General features: G+C 47.1%; 1 protein-coding gene across 1 annotated transcript in view; it reads left to right on the top strand.

Annotated features, from left to right (window-relative positions):
- The window catches only part of PDZRN3 (PDZ domain containing ring finger 3), a 238637-nt gene extending 219466 nt beyond the window's left edge, over window positions 1-19171 (top strand). The window contains exons 5-10 of the mRNA XM_059390165.1: window positions 1342-1429; window positions 11588-11686; window positions 13023-13085; window positions 14707-14808; window positions 15999-16115; window positions 16714-19171. Coding sequence (XP_059246148.1) covers window positions 1342-1429; window positions 11588-11686; window positions 13023-13085; window positions 14707-14808; window positions 15999-16115; window positions 16714-18282 — 2038 coding nt within the window. The 3' untranslated portion in view covers window positions 18283-19171. The remainder of the gene's footprint in view (window positions 1-1341; window positions 1430-11587; window positions 11687-13022; window positions 13086-14706; window positions 14809-15998; window positions 16116-16713) is intronic.
- The last annotated feature ends 1339 nt before the right edge of the window (window positions 19172-20510 follow it).

The raw sequence follows: 20510 nt of genomic DNA, 5'->3' as shown, positions 1-20510 counted from the left end.
CCCCCTCATTGCTCCTGGGAAAGAATTGCCTGATTCGATGAACACAATCATTCAGCCAGTCCTTTGACTTCATAGAGCAAAACTGCCTCTCGGTATTGATGAGGGCTATGTAGCCACTCCTGCCTCTCAGATGTTGAACTGTCACCGTGATGGGCCCTTTAGAAGCCAAACCCTTAATTTCCTCTTCAGTCTAGTTAACATGACATGACTTACCCCCCAGGGGCAACTTGAGAAATGTCAGTGGAGTCCAGAGGTCAGGCCTCTCCCGGTTCTGGCCCGAAGGTCAGACAGAGCAGGGCAAGAGTGCGCATCGGGACAGAAAGGGAAGCGTTAACGTGATGCTTGAAAGCCCAGGCCTTCCGGCAGTGTCCTCAGTACTACAAGCCCCTTAAGTGCTGGCAGGATATTTACCGGATAGGTCCAGAGAACTGAAAGCCAGCCCTTGTTTGGCCATTCGTGTCTGATCTGGTATTTCAAAACTAAGTGCCCGGGAGGGAAGACCAAAGCCCATTGATGGCTGTGTTGACCTTTGAGGACAAGATGCTCTAAGCCCCCAGGCAACCGTCAGGCTGAATCCTTCCCACCATGTCTGGCCCCTCTCAGAGCTGCTCACTGAGCCTGTACCATCCCCACTGCCTCGGCTCCTGGAGGTCCCAAAGAGGCTGTGGCTTCTGGAAACAGGTTTTCACATATGTTGTCCTAGAGAGACTCAAGCTTCCGTCCTCTGAGCAGTGGTGTGTATGCATGTCACCTCCAATACAGGTGCTTTTCACATGTGCATGTAGGTGCATTTGTTCATTCATTATGTACACGTATGTGCGTACTCAGGTTTCATGTCAAACCTACCTTGTCATGGGACAATCACAGAAGTTTGGAAAGACACTGTCCTAGATGACAGCCTCATAGTTTTTGTCCCAGCCCTTTGGACTGGACTCAGCGGCCAGCACATATCAGTGTTGCCTGAAGTCCAGCCTTTTCTCCCCAAAGACAAAATCTAACAGTGAAGCAATAAGCAGGAGAGAGGAGTGTGTCCGCTGCCTAGACACTGAGTGAGACAGGAGGCCTGTTGACTCATGGGACAAGTCGGCGAGAGGATGGTCACTGGGAGCAATAGAGGCAATCCCGCTGTCCCCTGCATCTTCTCTGAGGAGGATGGAAGTGTTTAACAGGGGAGGTCCTGTGCTGCTGGGAAGCATGGTCGGAACAGGGGGACTTGGGCAAGACAGCGCCCTGGCCCTGAGAATAGAGGCGGCATGACAGCAGGCCCGCAAGGTTGGGGGAGAATGAAAGCAGCAACTTTCAGCCACAAGCAGGCCATAAAGGTGTCTCTTCTGTTCTCAGGCATCCCTCGGCCCACGAGTACTGTGACCCCAGTGACTACATGGGCGGCATCCATCAGGAAATGGACAGGGAGGAGCTGGAGTTGGAGGTAAGGACGTCCTTGTCTCGATTTAGGAGTCGTTGCTGAGACTAACAAGGTCTCTGTGAGCACACATGTAGTTCATGGATGCTAACGAAAGAGCCACTATGGGTGGATTTCTTTCAGAAGAACCACTTTGAGTCATGCCCTTTAAAGGCATAATTCGGCTTTTCTTCCCTGCCTCTTTTTTCCCCTTCTGTTCCCCTTTTAAAAGAGAACGTAACAGTCTGACCCCAAAGCAGAAATGTAGGGGTTTTCTTTAAATTAAAATCTCTTGACAGATAGGGTAGCGAGTCCTTCTGTGGATCTGTGAACTCAGGTTCTCTCCTCTCATCAGGCTCTAAATTCCACCCGTTCTTGTAACTGCAGGGGGCTCCCGACCTTTTCTCCGCTTGAAGTCATGGCCACTTTGACTCAAAGGCAAGAATAGGTGGATAATTAGAGTGGGTGCTTGCCCACACCAACACAAAAGGCCTTACCCGATGGTTTCTAACATTGAGCTTGAAAAAAATTCGGTAATCCAAAACTCTGCTTAAGTTGAGGCCATATCTGACTTGGATATGATTCTAGATGATGTCTGAGGTCACACGGGCCTCTAAGCACTTTTAAATTTATTCTTATTCAGGTATAACTAAGATACGGTGTTGCATTAGTTTCAGGTGTCCAACAGTGTGACTCAGCAGTCTGTGGGTTACTCAGGGCCCCTCTGAAAAGTGCACTCCGTGTCCCCGTCACGTTTCACACAGTCCCCGGCCCACCTCCTCTAGTGGACCTCCGTTTACAGGGTTCCAGCTCTCATTTGTCTTTTAATCAGAGAGATGGAAAATAGAGCAAAGTCACCTTTCAAGATGTGTTTATACTTTTGGGCAAACATTGGTTCCTGTATCCCACTGTGTTTTTGAAAAATATAAGAGAGTTTTTTCAGAACTGACTTGACAGACTAGGATAATTGGGGCCCTTTTGGAAAGATTCTTGATGTCAAGGATAGGCCCTGAGGCTCCATTGGAAGGCCAGCCAGGAAAAATCCAGTAACATTTTACTCAACCGTGGCTGCCCGCTGTGCCGTCCGGGCCATCCCACCAACACGTGTGAGGCTGACGGGTTGCTGTGAGTGGAGTAGGTTGGGGGGCAGTGACGGAGGCGGGGGGCGAGTGGAAGGTGATCGTGATCCTGGAGCTCTCCTTTACAGTTACCGAGGGGTTTTGTGCCAGAAGAGAGGACAGGGATTAGTTGGCTGCTCCCTACAGCCTGACACAGACGGATCGGTGTACTTTGCATGAAAGCCATGATGGACTCACTGTTTGGAAAATTTGAATTTTCTGCTAAATGCCTATGGTCACTGTGGAACGGTGGTCATTGTGACTCAAGATTGTGGCCGTTCCTGCACACTGTCCACTGTAGACTTTTGTATTGGCCGCCCACTAATTGATGCTGTGTGAAATGTAGCCTTGTGCCTTTCCGAAAACCAGCGATTCTGCCTATTTACGATTTCTTATCTCCCCGACTTCAGGGCTAGTTCATGGAGCAGCCAGTGCCTCCCCCAGGACACTAGTTCTTAACATGTTAACTAACACACAGTGTGTGCACATGAGGTTCCACATCAGCTGTGTTTGAGAAATGTCGAGTGAACCACAGTGAACAGATTTGGGTTCCAGAGGACTTCTCAGTCATGGATATGTTCAAGGGCATGGTAAATGTCCTATGAAGGGGAACAGATACAACAGACAAAATTACCCCAGCAATTTTTTTTTTTTTTTGATCGAACAACTTCTCTTTGGCCAACTATCTCTTAGCATTTCCTGGGTCTAGAGTTTTCTGGAATAGGGCTTTACAAGAAGAAGGTTATTTAATAATAGTTATAGGACAACACTACATTTTGATGATCAATGTAACTGTGATAAAGTCGAAGTCTTTAAAAAGCTATAAAATATCTCAGGAGCTAGATTTTCAGAGTCTGACTGACCTCTGAACAACACAGGGGTTAGGAGGGCTGACCCCCCCATGCAGTCAGAAATCCACGTCTAACTTCAGACTGTCCAAAAATTTAACTAGTAGCCTACCGTTGACCAGAAGCCTTACCAATGACATAGACAGTCAGTTAACACACACTGTATCCTTATATAGTCAGGTAAGCCAGAGAAAAGAAAATAAGAAAAATTACATTTTCAGTATTATATTGTATTTATCAAAAACAATCCACATGTAAGTGGACCCACATGGTTAAAACCCATGTTGTTCAAAGATTGGCTATATGGTATAGACTTGGTAAGTCATGGACACTGTTAAGCTCGACTCCATACTAGTGATCTATTTTAGTGTCTAACGCCTCAGAGAACCTGACGGAACCTAGGGTTTCTTCCTGGAAAAATGCTTATGTCTAAAAGAGCTTGTAGATGCTTTCTGGAAGGTCACAGAATTCCCACAGTTTCTGCCCCATTTGACCCATTCTGCCCTACATTTTTTTTTCTTGTATCTGAATACCACAAGATCACTGTTTGCTTTCTGTTCTGCTTTAACCCAACTCAACTCATTGTAACTAAGGTGAATTTATTTTAAAGGCAATGCACTATGACTGCCTCAGTCAGAAAATCAGCATCAACTGCCATAAACAAAAGGTTCTACACAGTATATACAGTGGACCCCAGATAGTGTTACCAAATCCTGGTGTGCATCATTGATGGTGCCCAGTGAGGCCTTGGGGGCCTGGGGCCGGTTCGCCCCAGCGCACCTCTCTTACTCAGGAGATCAGCTAGTGTTAAAGAAGTGTGCAGACTTGCCCAGACGGTGGAGTCCATCTTCCTAAAGGTGGTAGCCTTCTCAGCATGAACAGCCTTGCTTTTGGTAGAAGCCACTCTAAAACAGTTCCCTAGAATCTTGCTTCTCCAAGTATGGTGCCAGGACCAGCACAGCATCCCCTGGGAGATGGCAGGAAATGCAGAGTCTTGGCCCTCAGACCTGCTGAGTCAGAATCTGCATTTTTAACAAGATCCCCCGGTGCCTCAGTGCACACTCAAGTTGGAGGGGCCCCACCTAGAGGTAAAAAAGTCCCAAGTTTCCATTTGCTTGGGGGGGGGGGGGCGGCAAAGCAGCAAGGCTTTGGTTGTGCATTCCATTCTGTATAGATTTCTTTCTTTTCATGAGTAAAAACCAGAGACAAACAACCCAAGTATTTGGAAAATCAGTTGAGTGTTTTATTTAATTTTTTTTTTGCAATGCAAACAAAGTAAAATTTGATAGTAAAAAGTGCCTGTTCCGAAAAGGTCTCTGCAATTTTCCCTAAAACCCCAGTTTCCTTTTCTTTTCTTTTTTGCTGAGTGTTTTACATTAGACCTTTGATGACTTTTACATTAGACCTTTGATTAGACCATGAGACTTTACATCCATGATTATTTTCATTTCCACTTGCCCGTTTTCATTGATCATCTGTTACACAGAATATACTGGAGCTGGAAATGCAAAATCAGGAAGTCATCACCTTACTTGTCTTTAAGGAGCTCATGTCCCTCACAGTTCCTAAGCCCTTAGGATTATTAGACAGGAGCTCGCTATCTAAGAAAGCTAAAATATGGTCATGGGTGCATGCCAGGTGGGAAGGTTGCTTTCACTTCTGGACTTTTGTCACCAGGTTATTTTTGTTAAGTAAGCACACCTCACAAAGTGAACCTGGCGGTTTGGGATAAGAGGCCCATCCTGAGTCCTGTGGTGAGGGCGTGGAGTCTTCCGGAAGCTCAGTGTGGCCCCTTCCCGGGAGGCACTCTCCCGTAGAGAACAGTGTACCTCCAATACTTTGCCCCGTGGCAGAGGCACGTCCTTGGACGGTAGTCTGGTCAGCTCCCAGAGGCTCAAGTGAACCTCAGTGCCAAAAACAGAGTTTGCTGAAGCAGACTGAGTTTTTAGGGAGATTGGCACGTACCTGTCGTCCATGCTTCTCACCAGGTTTCATGGAGCAGTCCACACTCTGTCTCGGCTACGTTCCATCCTCTTCCGTCCCCCGCCCCTGACTCTGGGGTTAGATTACAAAAAGAGCAGTGTGTTTTGAATTAGGAGGTCAGTCTCAACGCACCACTCGTCGTCCGAGTTGGACGAGATCAACATCCATACCTTTTGAAAAATAACTTGTTCTGTGGATATTATATAGGAGAAAAATATATGAGTGTGTTGGGATATTATAGAAGCGAATGCACAGAGAAAAACAGATGTTCTGTCTTTTAAAGCACACAAAATGATCGTATTTAGGTAAGTGTCAAATCCCTGTTATTGTGAAACTGTGTAAAGCTAAAAGGATTATACCCAAGTATGCCCAAGGGTTGAGCAGCCACATAATTACCCATAAATTTTCAGGTACTGAACACCTGCTCTAGATCTTCCTGAAGGCAATTAAGAAGGAAAATAGATGTTTGAAGAAGGCTTTTTCCTTAATCTAGCATGTTAATTTCCCAGTCGGTTTATCGGTAGCCCCCCCCCCCTCCAAGCTGTGAAACTACCCTCACCTATGTTGTGTTCTGATGATGTCATTTTGGGGTGAGAAAAGAGAAGAAAAGCTACAGCTTCAACAGGGAGACTAAAATGACCTCCAAACCTGGTTTCATCAAGTAACCGAAGTAGATCACCAGGGAATTGGGATTATGCTGGAGACGATGCAGGACACCCCAGCCAATCTATCCATTTGTCTTCAGCCTTTAAGGCGCAGCTCAAGAACTCCTCCAGGAAGCCTTCCCTGGTCAGCCCTGCCCTCATGGAGTCGGCCTCCTCACCTAGTCCCAGTACAGTCTGCACTTGCCCGTTCTTTGTGCTACCGTCTGCACACCAGGACCTTCTGCCTGCTCTGCTCTCAGCCCACAGAGCACTTGCCCAGATCCTACCGTGGCCCCACCCGGCTCCATCTTTTGTCCACAGGTCACCTCTAGAGAAGTTTTCCAGCCACTCTGTCTAGGACATCCCTACCCCAACAGTGCCATTTCCTACTTACTGACTGGCTTCCCCACCTAGAACAGAAGTTCCATGAGAGCTGGGCTCTTGTCCAGCTCATTCATGGCTCCACTCCTCATGCCTAGGATACTCTGCACATGGCAGATGCCCCATAAACATTTGTAGAGTGGAGGAATAAATGCCTCATTACCTTATCTCCAGTGAAGGTTCTCGAAGGGAAGTGCAGCCTCTCTAGAGACAGCTCTGTGTTGCATGTAACCCGCCCCACACATAGACCCATAGACAATGGAGATGATTTAAAGATGTTAGCACAGCAGTTCTGAACCGATAAGGTAGAGGTATGCCGCAGTGACCCGTCTTCCTGGTGTGGGATAAGCCACTGAAATTAGTCTTTGGGATCCCCTCTGATTAAAGTGGCTGACGTTGAAACAGAAAGCTTGAATCACCCAGGTGGAATGGCCCCATTAATTCTCTTAATTGGGCTATCGTTTCAATTTCATCTGAAATGTCAGGCTTAGCAGTTCATTTTTATCCAAGAGTCCATCTAGACCAGTAAAGCAACAGGACACCAGTGGTGGGGGAGCTGTAATCCAGATAATGCTAATACATTATTCATACCAGTTTGATTAATGGTCTTCTTTGAAATCTTATCTCCATCATCACAGACAGATATGTATTGATAACCTCTAAGCTTTCAGTGATGTGCTCAGTTGGGTAAGACTCTGCCTTTAGCTTCGAGGCAGAATGCAATGTTGAGAATTTACAAGCCAGCCAGTGAGTTTGGAGAATTGTCTGCTCAGGCCCCCAAATATACCATATCTGGTTGGGAAACTGTAGAATAGCGGAGACGTTTCAGAGAAGTGAAGTGACTTTTCCAAGGCCGCCTGGCTTGCTCATGGCCCAGCCAGGATGGTTGTTCATGTGGATTTTTTTTTTTCTTTTTTCTGCCTTGGAATTGCAAGCTCCTTCATTCAGTTCTGAGGCACCTACTGTGCACACTATTTTAGGCTTTTCTTTACTTCAAAACTCATGATTCAACTATTGCCTTAATATAATCTTGATGAGCAACCAAGGTAAAACTCAGATTTACAGACAGCTAGGATAGTAGCAGTTTTTACAGTATTGTTTTCCAAGAGCTTCTGAAAACCTTTAATGGTTCACTCTTTGCCTAACTATGAGCATGTAGGCTCTTTCTCCAGTGTTGAACCATCCCTTGGAAATTGAGTGACCAGAGCTGAGTTGTACCATATGCCTTCTAAGTGAAACTTTTCCAGTGTTTAGTATTCCTCAGAAGATCCAGGAAACACAAGGAGACTTTCTAGGCCAAGCCACCCTTTATATCAATGTCAAGAACATACCTGGAGTAAACCTTTCCTTTCCTTTCCCCACCACTTAGAAATGTAATCCCAGCATAAGTCTATCCTGTACCACTCATCATTTTTAAAACCAGACCACTTCTAAGATAAAAAGTTATTTCCAGAGGACTACTCCCTAAACTAGAATTACAGTCCCATTCTTGAATCTGTTCTAAAAGTCACGTCCTAACGTTTGCTTCACAGCCAGCTGGAATTGTGGGTGGAAAAGAAAGCTTTTAACATACTCAGGGCAAGCGTAAGAGTGGGCTCCTCCTGTGCTCTGCCCTCTCATGGTGTGTGTGTGTGTGTGTGTGTGTACACATGCATGCACGTGCGTTTGATGCCAGAGCCAGCTTCTCATCCATGTCAAGGATGGAATTCAGCTTTTGCAGTATTTAACTCAAATCTGACCAAAGTGAGAATGTGACTGTAACCATGACAGTCTGTCCTGGGAGGATTTGCAATGGGATTTAAAGGCTGAATGCCGTGTTGGCTAAATCTCCGTGCTGCAGGTAGGGAGCCCTGCACTCTCAGAGTATTGCTAACTGGGAATAGATCTGGTAAGGAAAATCTCTCGTCTCCCATGTACAAATGTGGAAATGTTGACCAACATGTACTGCGTGTCATTTCCAGCAGTGTATTGGAAATCTATTATTGATTTGCTAATCACTTATGAGGTTAATAGCAGCATATATAATTGTGTTCAAGGACAGCATAAGGGATTATCCATGATTCAGGTATCAGAAATTTAGGTGAAACTATTTTAAAGCAACACTTTAGGATGTATTCCTTTCCAGCCTGACATCTTGTTCTAAGAAAGTTTCCTCCCTGGTTATAAAAGATTTGTTGAAAGGAACTGGCAGATTCAGAAGAGTAAAGTACAGGGGGAAAAAAAAGTCTCCCACCAATAGCAGCAAGAACCGATGTCCACATTTATAGCTTCATAGTTCTCCAACTATCTGTCAGTCAAAATCCTGACCAAAAAATAGAGTAGAAATGCTGTTCAAGCTCGGGTGTTTTTTTTTGTTTTTTTTAAACCATTTACCCAACCTTGAGACAGCAGACTGTCTACATTTTGGAAACCAAGCCAAATGAATGCAATCCTTTTTTATGTAGCAGACCTTCAGCTATCCCATTCCTTAAGAGCCTTCCTTTTTCTGTCTTGAATAATCCTAGTACATTATGCTGCTCTTTTCCAAAACAGCGATTTCCAGACTTTTCACTTTCCTAGGTTTTCAGATGGAGCCCTCACTTCTAGATGTGTATTGGAGAGCTGTGCTTCTCAGACGGTCTATACTGAAAAATCAGAACCACCAACCAGTTTCAGTGTGCCACTGATAACGTGGTTCTACCATGTGGCACGCTATATAGCTCGTCCTATGTAAACTTTGCCACTTGAGCCAGGAGCACCTGAACCAACACACACTTCCGTCAGGAAGCCAAGCTTGCTTTCTCTTGTTCTTGGGTATTATGACAATATCCAAATGCTCTAGTAATTTCTAAACCCTTCCCTCAGTTTCTGCACTTATTCCTTAAAACCACACTTGGGAGCTCACTCTGGGTTCTAGAATAAAGTCCAGTGGAACTTTGAAATCCTTTATGCTGAGAAACTCACCTTGGTGGCCAGTTGCTCAGAAAAAAGCTGTAACTCATATCACCATTTGTACTTCTGTTAAAAGGACGATCACAGCATTTATTGTCTTTCTCATTTTCCTTCCTCCAGCCTTTCCTGTTCTCTCCCTCTCTCTGCTTTGGTTGCCTGTGGACCCGTTCCCGAACCATCTGGCGTCTGCCATGATAGCACAGGGCTCGGTGGCAGCATTTGGCTCTAGTTGTGCGGTTGGACCCAAACAAACCATCATGAAATTCCACTGACTCACACTAACTGTGAGAAGGGCCAAAACGGAGAAAGTCTTTCCTTCTACCCAGACCCAAAGGAAATGTAACCTGAGACAGAGATGTGGGCTTGTGTTTGAAATGTAAGAGGAGGATGTGTGACTCATAATATTATGTGACGTATGCAAATGGGTTACTCCAAACTCTTTGGAAAGGATCGGCCCTTGTAGTTACATGTGACCTTCAAACTCCCGCTTCCTCCCTTACTGTGCTGCTCAGTCCCGTTCTCAAAACAGGAGGAAAGATCTTTCCATCCAACTGAAGTATCAGGAATTAATGGGATTTCATTTAATGAAAATTTGCCATATTGCTAAAGCTATAATTAGGGAGTCAGTGAATTAATTAACATATCAATGTTCAGAAAACAAAGTTACTTTACTGGGGAAGGGGCACGTGAGATATAACCCCTCTGTTACACACAAGTGCTGGGACTTGAGGCAGGTAAACATACCTGCAGTAATTATTTTACTACCGTTCCCCGTTAACTCTGGGCCGAGCACTGTGCTGAAGCTGTCCACGTGCCTTACCTCACTGAGTCTTCCCCCAGCCTGAGGCAGCAGAATGGCATTGCCTAGTGAGGAGATAGGCTTAGATACAGCCACAGGCCCATGATAGAGGTACCAGAAATGATAGCTTTGGGATCTGAACCCGGGTCTTCCTGTCTTCACAGCCCCAACCCTTCACCATCCCATTACTCTCCATACATCTGCCAAAAAGACTGCCAAAAGGAGTCTGTCCCATCAGGGCAGCCCTCACTTAAATCTTTTTCATGGGTTCCCCCAATGGCAAAGTAAGATCTGGGCTTATGCTGGCCTGTGGAGGGGGTCCTCCTGACCTGGTCTGGCCTCATGCCTGGCCGTGCTCAGCCCACCTCTCTCCTCTTTTGCACATTGGGCTTTGGCATTTGGCCCAGGACATTTGCACCTGCTGTTCCTCCACCTTGAAAGTGTCCATGGTGTTGGGACTTTGCCTTTCACAGGGAAGGGTTCAGAAAGTATCTGCCTGGAGCTTCCCCACAAGGACAACTGCATCCTAACCACCCATCAAGAATACTGTGGAGAGAGAAAGTGGTCCCCAGAGACTGTGGTTTCAGAGGCCCATTTTCTCAGCACCTCCCCCCTCCCAGTTGGTGAGCAGGCAACGTAAAAATCAGACCAAGAGACCTGCTGGAGACCTTCTCAGGCAGCCCTTCAGACAGGCCTCAGCTTAGTGCTGCAGAATCTCGCAGGGGCAGTTGACAGTGTGGCAGAGAGAACAACTTGGCTGGTTGATACTTTCAGAAAACCCAGAACTTCCTCCCAAGTCTCCAGCAATTTTCAGAGTTCTGACTTCATTCTGCCACACAGACTAATTGGCAAATACAGTGGCGTTCCCTGTGCTCATGTGTCTCGCATTTGGGCTCACTTTGCTTTTATCTTATTTAATTTGCAGTAATAGCGGCTGAAACTAATTTCTCGACTGTAAATATCACAGCTGTTGTGGAAAGCATTAATTGCACACTATCACGTTACCCTCCTTTCTTGGATCAATTTATGTGTAATCTGTTTGCAAGTTCTATTACTGTGAATATTAAGGGAACGCAACGTGAAATAATCTAACTGAACACATTGGAAACATTTGTACTGAAATGGCTGGATGGTTTGGCGTATGGAAATAGTCTCGTTTGTGGCAGACGTTGAAAGAAGGCTTTTTAAAAGCCCAACCCTAGAAGTCTTGACACTGAGTGAAATATAGGTTATTTTTCTTTTGGGGGATCAATAAAATAACTATTTTCAAAATGACTTTATATTGACTGAAAGGTCAGATATGCCGTGGGCATTGATCCTGTGTCCATAATCACTTTTTGTTTAGTAAGTTAACCACTCTATACAGTCAAATACAAAGAAACCCAGTTCATCATTGAAACAAAGTATTTCTAAAGCATTTGACCCCTCTCAGCTCTCCCTGCCTGCTGGAGACTCACTGCAGTGGCCTTTTCTTTGTCTAGGAAGTGGATCTCTACAGAATGAACAGCCAAGACAAGCTGGGCCTCACCGTGTGCTACCGGACAGATGATGAAGATGACCTTGGGATTTACATAAGTGAGGTATGAAGGCTGAGCATTTAGAAGTATCATCCCAAGACCAGAGGAGGTGTTTAGGTTTTGCTTTATTGGGTTTTTTCCTGTTACATGTTAACCAGCCTTCACTCTGGCTCATTGACAAGTCTTTGGAAAGACCCAAATGTCTTTCTCCCCTTGATCACACAGTCCATGAAGTTACATCTTTACATGAGGGTTAAGTTCAAATGTCAGTCAGCACATAAGGCGAAATTACACTTGAGAAGCCTGCAAATCGGCCATAAAATGGAGCCTTTTACATGGTTTTGTGTGTTCAACCCTGAGGGGATGGCAAATTCACATTTCCCTTCTCATGTCCATTGAATGGGATGGTGGATGGAATCATTTACGCTTTTTAAAGTATTTCTTTATTTTTTCCTTTTCGTTGACTGTGTATATCGCTGCATTCATGTAAGTTAAATATGTCTACAAAGGACAGAGATGAAAGCTATTGTGATCTTTTTTTTTTAAGATTTTATGTATGTATTTGACAGAGACCACAAGTAGGCGGAGAGACAGGCAGAGAGAGAGGGGGAAGCAGGCTCTCTGCTGAGCAGAGAGCCCAATGCGGGGCTCGATCCCAGGACCCTGGGATTATCACCTGAGCCGAAGGCAGAGGCTTTAACCCACCGAGCCACCCAGGCGCCCCTATTGTGATCTTCTTAGAGAAGACAGTGCGGTGTGATTACAACATAGATACTTAACCCAAGCCTCCCATCCACATGAGCACAGACACTCAGTTTTGTCAGGACATGAAACCCCTCTCCGTGGGATGAGCCAAGGGATGTGTTTACTAGGCTTAATAGTTCTCCCTTTGGGTGTATTTTATTCACCAAGCTTAAGATGGTCCACCATTCCTGAATTTGGGGGGATTTTTCCCATATTTCTTCCCACTTGTCTCAATTATATTTCATTTTTAACGTTACTTTCCAAAATGGAAACATTTAGGAAAATAATCAAGGTATGGTCGCTCCTCAGCATAGGCGTGGGGTCCGGTTTACCTTGTTCTACATCACACTTTGGTTTTCCTGCGATGAACGTGAGCTGTGCCTCTCCAGCCCTTAGGTCAGCAGGATCTGCACACACCACCCTGTCACAGGGAGGCCATGCAGGGATCCAAGTGCCTGCCTAGGAAAGGGCTTGGAAACGGATCAATCCATGTTTGCCTCTCCTTGCATGACACCAAGTCTTGTTTATTTCTGTGCAAAACAAAAACATGGATAAGCAGGACTGCATGTCAGACAGCCTCTGAGAAGTGCTGCTGTTTATTCTCATATATGTCTTCAGTATCCACTCCATGCTGACCTGTCCATGTGTGTTTCAGATCGACCCTAACAGCATTGCGGCCAAGGATGGGCGCATCCGAGAAGGAGACCGCATTATCCAGGTAGGTCAGCCTTCTACCAGAGGCCTCATCCCCTGCCTGTCCCTGACAAGCACATTTTATGGTTGATGATAATGGCTTTAGGGCTGAAAATGCAGAAGACGTTAAAGAACAAGGATCACCAAGTCAGATGTACAGGGAGGCCAGAAGTTAAATTAATGAGCGAAGCAAAGACCCTGCAAAGTGACGCGCACCAGGGAGTGGCCAGGCCTAGGACAACTGGACAGAGCTGCCCCAGCACTGTACGGAAGACGCACCTCATTGCCTTCCATTCTCTCTGCAGGGCCCAGCGCAGCACCGCCAGGGCCCAAGTCAGGCCAACAGTCTGCATCTTGGGAACCAGAATAATTCTCATTTTTTATTTCTCTGAGGAGTTATTCTGGACCATGAATATCAAGTTTGGTCTTGTCCTTAAAATAGGAACATCTTTGGCAAATTTAGTAAAATTGATGGAGAAGCCTTTTAAATTTCATGACTTGACATTGAGAAGGGCTTCTGAGGATAGCTTCTTTACCTGAAGCCCTGTTGCTCTTTGGAGTCCAAATGAGACTGCTTGTTCCAGCTACAGTCTTCTTTAATCTCCCAGAAATGGAGATCGTTTGGTCCACTGTGTCCCACAGGGCTTAGCTTCTACCTCCCCTCATTCCTGTCTTCCCATTTGTGTTCCACTGTGTTCGTATCTGCCATGACTTACTGCACTGTGAGTCATTTATCTTCCCTTTTCCACTGCTTCGTCTGCATTTCCCCAGATTTCAACCCCAACCTCAGCTGCTTAGCGACCATTTGCTGGTGAAGTAACCCATCCCTTCTTTCCTAAATGCTCTGACTCTTCAGCAGTCCTGCCACTTGAGGATGCTGTCCTTTTCCTTTAGCTTTTACTACGGAGCACGGAAGTCCTGGGTTCCAGACATGGCCCTGCCTACCTCCACGGGTCACTGGGTTCATTCACCCCAACCAGTAGGGTCACCCCCTCTGTTGCCTCTTGGTTCACTGTCCTGTATTGGATGGAAGGGTCCCCTCCGGGCTCTTGAGACCATTCCTCTGTGCCCTGGAGCAATTTGTGAGAGTCCGTCCTGCTAGACTTTTTGTCCAACCTCACGAAGTTCACGTGTCAAACTGGGCACACAGACCACCACGTATAATGCCATTTCCTTGTTTGCCCTCAACTTCCAAAATGGTCACATGAGACCTGCTGCTGCTTTTTCTCCCCTATTATCTGAAAATGCCTATAATAATGCTTTAGTATATTCCCTTTATGTTCCTGCCTGAGTATTATGTCTGATTAAATTGCTCAGATGTTCCCTCTTCACAACATGGTGATTTTTCTCAGTCTGCCTTCTGGAGTCTCAGCCACTTATGTTCACATAGTTTCCACATTAGTTGCCTTGTACACCTGTCATGGCTGACTGATAGACCAGTCTGAGCAAGGCCTTTCCTTCGGAAAATGAGCATTCGTTGCAAGCTCCATGGAAGTTCTCTGCTCCAGCTGTGACGGCATGACACACGGAGGCCTGGAACAGTATAGAATGATTTTGTTATGATCTCATTATACTATTGTCCACTCCTCCATTGCCTCCTCACCCTTTTTTTTTTTTTTTTTTTTTTTTTTTTTTTTTTTTTTAAGATTAATGGGATAGAGGTACAGAACCGTGAAGAGGCTGTGGCTCTCCTAACCAGTGAAGAAAATAAGAACTTTTCCTTGCTGATTGCAAGGCCTGAACTCCAGGTGGGTCTGCTTCCTGCATGAGAAGGTGGGTCTGTGTTGCTACAACCAAAAGCCCAAGTCCACGGCACTGTAGACTACTGCCCAAGTATTGGGTCTGAATATGAAGGCACTTTGTATGCCCTGAAAAAGTCATCTCACTTGATATGACCTAAAATCTATTTTATGTTTTAACCATTTAAGGAGGGCACTGACCTCCAGCCTGACATCACACTGTAGGCCCAGCAGGCTCATTAGCGTAGGAATGGTCATGAAGAAGAAAACAAGGGAGAGCCAAGGTCATAACCATCTAGATGTTAGCATTCCCAAAGCCTGACAGGTGTTCCAGCCAGGGTCAGTGTGGACCTCATCTCCAGCTGCAGAGTGGAGGGAAGGTACAGCGCAGTAGCTGTGGCTAATAATAGTGCATTGCTGCTAAAACTTTGATGAGAGAGTAAATCTCAGGTGATCTCATCACACATACACACAAATTTTCCTCTGTGAGGAAATGCTATGTTAATGAGCTTGACTCTAGGAATTACCTATGTTGATGTATATTCAATCATCACCATGTACCTCTTAAACATAAAATACAACTTTTATTTTAAAACATGAAAGCACCATTGCTCAGAAAACCTTTTCTCAGTGTCTGGCTTTGGGGGCATTATAGCCTCTGGTGTCATCGCTAGACTCTGCTACAGTAGCACAGAAGTGGCCACAGACAGTCCACGGGCAGCAGGCCACATCTGACCCCTGAGTAGTCAGTCAGTTCTAGGAAGACTTGGGCGTGATCAAAGTGAGGGGTTTTGCCCCAGACAGGTAGTTAGCAGAACCACGTTGAAAGGAACGCTTCCAGCACTGCAAATCATTTGTCTTCAGGGCCTGCTAAACCCGTGTGTGAGCCAGCCAGCAGGGGCAGGGGCAGGGCTAGCTGTCTGGGACCCCTCCCGAGTGGCCTGCTTCCCTGAAAGTAGCCCCCGTGGATGCAGGAGCCTCCCCTGGAGAAAAGACAGCCATGGCCAGCAGGGACTTTCCTAGGGCGGAAGAGCTCTTGACCATGAAGGAGGCCAAACCACGGGCACACTGCATTTTCAGGCCTCCCAGAGAGAGCCTAAGGAGTCTTTTCCCCCAAGTTAATGCCCTTTCTTTTAAAAAGTAAATGAAAGCAAAAGGAATCCTGTCTGAGGCCTGTGTGGGCTGCTCTCTCTGTGCAGCTGGACGAGGGCTGGATGGACGATGACCGCAACGACTTCCTGGACCAGCTGCACATGGACATGCTGGAGGAGCAGCACCATCAGGCCATGCAGTTCACCGCGGGCGTGCTGCAGCAGGTGACACCCCCCCACCCCCCCCACCCCCCTGTGCCTTCCCCCTGCGCACCAGCACAGCTCAAGCCCATATCCTCCTCCACTCAGGGAGTGGTGCTGGGCTCCAAAAGCACAGTAGTCATGCTGAGGTCCAGCTGACGAGCTATCTGCTTGCAAAACACCTGGGCCAGCTTTAACACACATTAGGAAGCATGAAGTCATGTTTTCAAAATGAGAGCAATTCCGTCGGTGTCGCCTGAGCTTCTTAGAGCTCTAGCCCCCTTCTGTGCCACCTCCGTGGTCAGGGTCCTGAAAACGCACTGCTGAGTGGTAAGGCCCTCTGTGCCTCCTGCTCCCCATGCACTGGGTGCCAGCATGGCTAGGATCATTCACTGAGCTAAGGTAACTAATACCCTCGTCTTACAGGTGGGAGAACTGAGGAGGAGGAACAGGGCAGGTGTTTAGCCTGGGTGGGTCTGCCTGATGGCCAGGTACAGAGAGCATCTGCGGCTCTCAGCCTTAGAGACACAGAGCCTGCCCCCACAGGCAGCCCTTGGCCTGCAGGGCACATGGCCACTGCAGTCCGCACCTCCCTCACCGTGGACGTTTGTTCTTGTTCCAGAAGAAGCACGAAGAAGACGGGGGGACCACCGATACAGCCACCATCCTGTCCAACCAGCACGAGAAGGACAGCGGCGTGGGACGCACCGACGAGAGCACGCGCAACGACGAGAGCTCGGAGCAGGAGAACAACGGCGACGACGCCACCGCCTCGTCCACCCCGCTGGCCGGGCAGAGGAAGCTCACGTGTAGCCAGGACACCCTGGGCAGCGGCGACCTGCCCTTCAGCAACGAGTCCTTCCTGTCGGCCGACTGCGCCGACGCCGACTACCTGGGCATCCCGGTGGACGAGTGTGAGCGCTTCCGGGAGCTCCTCGAGCTCAAGTGCCAGGCCAAGAGCAGCAGCCCCTACAGCCTGTACTACGCCAGCAGCCCCCTGGACGCCAGCAAGAGCGACCCCGAGAGCGTGGACAAGGAGCTGGAGCTGCTGAACGAGGAGCTGCGCAGCATCGAGCTGGAGTGCCTGAGCATCGTGCGGGCGCACAAGATGCAGCAGCTCCGCGAGCAGTACCGTGAGTCGTGGATGCTGCACCACAGCGGCTTCCGCAACTACAACACCAGCGTGGACGTGCGCCGCCACGAGCTGTCGGACATCACCGAGCTCCCCGAGAAATCCGACAAGGACAGCTCGAGCGCCTACAACACGGGCGAGAGCTGCCGCAGCACCCCGCTCACCTTGGAAATGTCCCCCGACAACTCCTTGAGGAGAGTGGCGGAGGGCGGCGGCTGCGCGGGCGGCGAGGGGGCCGCGGGGAGCGCGGAGGCCTACGGGCCGTGCCCCAGGAACCTGCTCTCCATCACGGAAGATCCGGAGGCGGGCGGCGCCAGCTACAGCCCGCCGCCGCCCCGAGAGCTGGAGCCCAGCCAGGCCCCGGAGAGCAGGGAGCGGAGGCCCAGCGACGACGGCGGCAGCCCCGGCCCGAGCCCCAAGCTGGGCGGCTCCTACCTGCCACCTTTCCCGCACTCGCCCTACAAACACGCGCACATCCCGGCGCACGCGCAGCACTACCAGAGCTACATGCAGCTGATCCAGCAGAAGTCGGCCGTGGAGTACGCGCAGAGCCAGATGAGCCTGGTGAGCATGTGCAAGGACCTGCACTCGGCCGGCGCCGCCGAGGCCCGCATGGAGTGGAAGGTCAAGGTCCGCAGCGACGGCACGCGCTACATCACCAAGCGGCCGGTGCGCGACCGCCTGCTGCGGGAGCGCGCGCTCAAGATCCGCGAGGAGCGCAGCGGCATGACCACCGACGACGACGCCGTGAGCGAGCTGAAGCTGGGCCGCTACTGGAGCAAGGAGGAGCGCAAGCAGCACGTGGTGAAGGCCAAGGAGCAGCGGCGCCGGCGCGAGTTCATGATGCAGAGCCGGCTCGACTGCCTGAAGGAGCAGCAGGCGGCCGACGACAGGAAGGAGATGAACATCCTCGAACTGAGCCACAAAAAGATGATGAAGAAGAGGAACAAAAAGATCTTTGACAATTGGATGACAATCCAAGAACTCCTAACCCACGGCACAAAGTCCCCGGATGGCACGAGAGTGTACAATTCCTTCTTGTCCGTGACGACTGTATAATTGTCCCCTCCCGCGTGGTGTACATACGAGAGAACGCTACCGTTGGGGTAGAAATTCCTGCCTCGTTCAATGCGGCAAGTTTTTGTATATAAGATAAATACGGTCATCCTGTTTATAGTCACGACAGGCCAACGCTGCAACTCACTCTGGGTGTCGATAGCTCTATTTTAAGCGGAGAAAAACCACCCTTAACTGTCTTGGAAGGCAATGGTCACAAGCAGAGCTTTTTTCAAATAGCAATTGTACTTTTTTACTTGCTACCTTTTACATAAAGTGTTTAAATTTCAAAAAGATCTTTTATTAAGCATACTTTCACAGAATAATTTGTTTAAACTATATTCATATAAAAAAAGCTAAACACGCTTTTCTTTTTCCTGCCGAAAACACAAATACAACCGCCAGTGTGTATTTTTAACAGAACCCTATTTTATAATGTTACTTTGTTAAATGTGTTTCATATGAGTGACCATTAATATATAATTTAGGTCAAGGCTTCAACTCAAAACTCCCAAACTGTGTGGTTTAGGATTTAATACACATAACCAAACCAGCAGTGTTTAGAGTTTGGGATACACATTTAAACAAACATTTTTTTTTTTTTCCTGGTGAAAGTTCCCAAGAGCGTAAAGGTTTTACCAGAAAGCAAAATATCATGCAGCTTTATGGAAGTTTAAAGCATGTTTGCAAATATTGCAGCCCGATGGAAGAATTTGCATGTACAGGAAAGTTGTGGATGGAGGTGGTTTGTGGAATTTTAAGTGCTCATTGTAGTAAACCTTTGCTTTGTAGATTTGGAGGGACAGAGTTTTACAAGCAAGCTCATGAAATCATGATTAGTTACAAACACTAAGTAAAATGAAGTTAAAATAAATTATTATTTTCTATTTGATATGTTTTGAAGTGATTCCTCATTTTTTGCAGTGGTGCTTATAAAATAAAAGCCTTTCGCAGTGTTTCTTTTTTTTCTCCCGTTATATTATCTATTACCTTGGGAATATTTGACTCTTTCAAATCATCCAGTACCTTCATTCTGCCCAAAACCCAAAGACAGATCTAAAACAAATGTCTGTCAGTTAAGAAGAGGGAATCAAGCTCACCACTGAATCCTGCATTCTGACTGCTGTCTTGCAGAAAGCCTCAAGCCTGGCCCAGTTACCCTGTAAGCAAGAATGAGAAGGAGCAAGTTTATCAATCAGGGTCACATTTACAATGAAATCCCTCTGGTTTATTGCAGTCATTACTGCCTGCCGATAAAACAACTCTGGGTGGCTAGACCCAGCTTCCCATTTCTGCAAACTATCTCATATTTTCACAGAATAACCTAGGTCACTTAAGGGAGCAGGTTTTTAAAACTGGTATCTTCTAGAATCCCAACTACTGAGCCACAAAACCATGATGGATCTTAAATAATGAATTTGCTACAAATGGTTCCCTGGTTATAGTTGATACCAATTGCAACTGTAAGACTTACTGAAAACACAAAATAAAGATAGGATTAGGAAGGGAGTCCATTTCATTTGCCATGTTGCCAGACATCTAGTTTACACACTGATCTGACTAAAAATTTGATTGAAGTGACCAGCTGGTTAGACATCTCACAGATAACGCCCCTCTATGCTCCTCCAACCAAATTTCCTCCTTGGGGGCTAAAATCTTGAAGCTAACTCTTAGTCACGCTTACAATAATTTAGTGAAGGTAAGACATTGAAGTGTATAAGATGTCTGTTCATTCCCTCTTCCAGACCAGGCAGTACAAAGACAGTTAAATCTGCTATATTACTCTCATCAGTCCTCCAAAGACAAGTTTTCTCAAAAGGTGGACTAACAGGGCCATGGTTTTCCAATATTCTCCAAGTTCACCCACCAGCAGAAGTGGTCCTCGGTTCCCAGAAGAAGCTCATCTATAGCGCTCTTGCCTCACACCCTTTCTCACTCATGTTTCACAAAGAACAAACATGGCTGCGAGACACATGGAAATATGTGGGTTTCTGTGGGGAAATAGTTTTCCTCCCCTTGTGTGTTCTCAGAGAAGTCAGAGGTACGTAGGTAGCCACAGGAACAAAGAGCTCTAGCCTCAACAGTCATGTGCCATGAGAGTGAAGCTGAGGAGCTTCTCACCAGAGCTCCCCACTCCCCCACCTCCAAATGAGGGGTCAGCCAGTGCCACTTAATAAAAAAGTGCAGGGAAATGGAAAGCAGCATACATTTAAATCCAATTCTAGATCCTA

The sequence above is a fragment of the Mustela nigripes genome, chromosome 2 (genome assembly GCF_022355385.1).
Source record: "Mustela nigripes isolate SB6536 chromosome 2, MUSNIG.SB6536, whole genome shotgun sequence".
Classification (NCBI taxonomy): Eukaryota; Metazoa; Chordata; class Mammalia; order Carnivora; family Mustelidae; genus Mustela; species Mustela nigripes.
The sequence above is the reverse complement of the archived record's forward strand: the minus strand, read 5'-3'. Positions and strand labels throughout refer to the sequence as shown.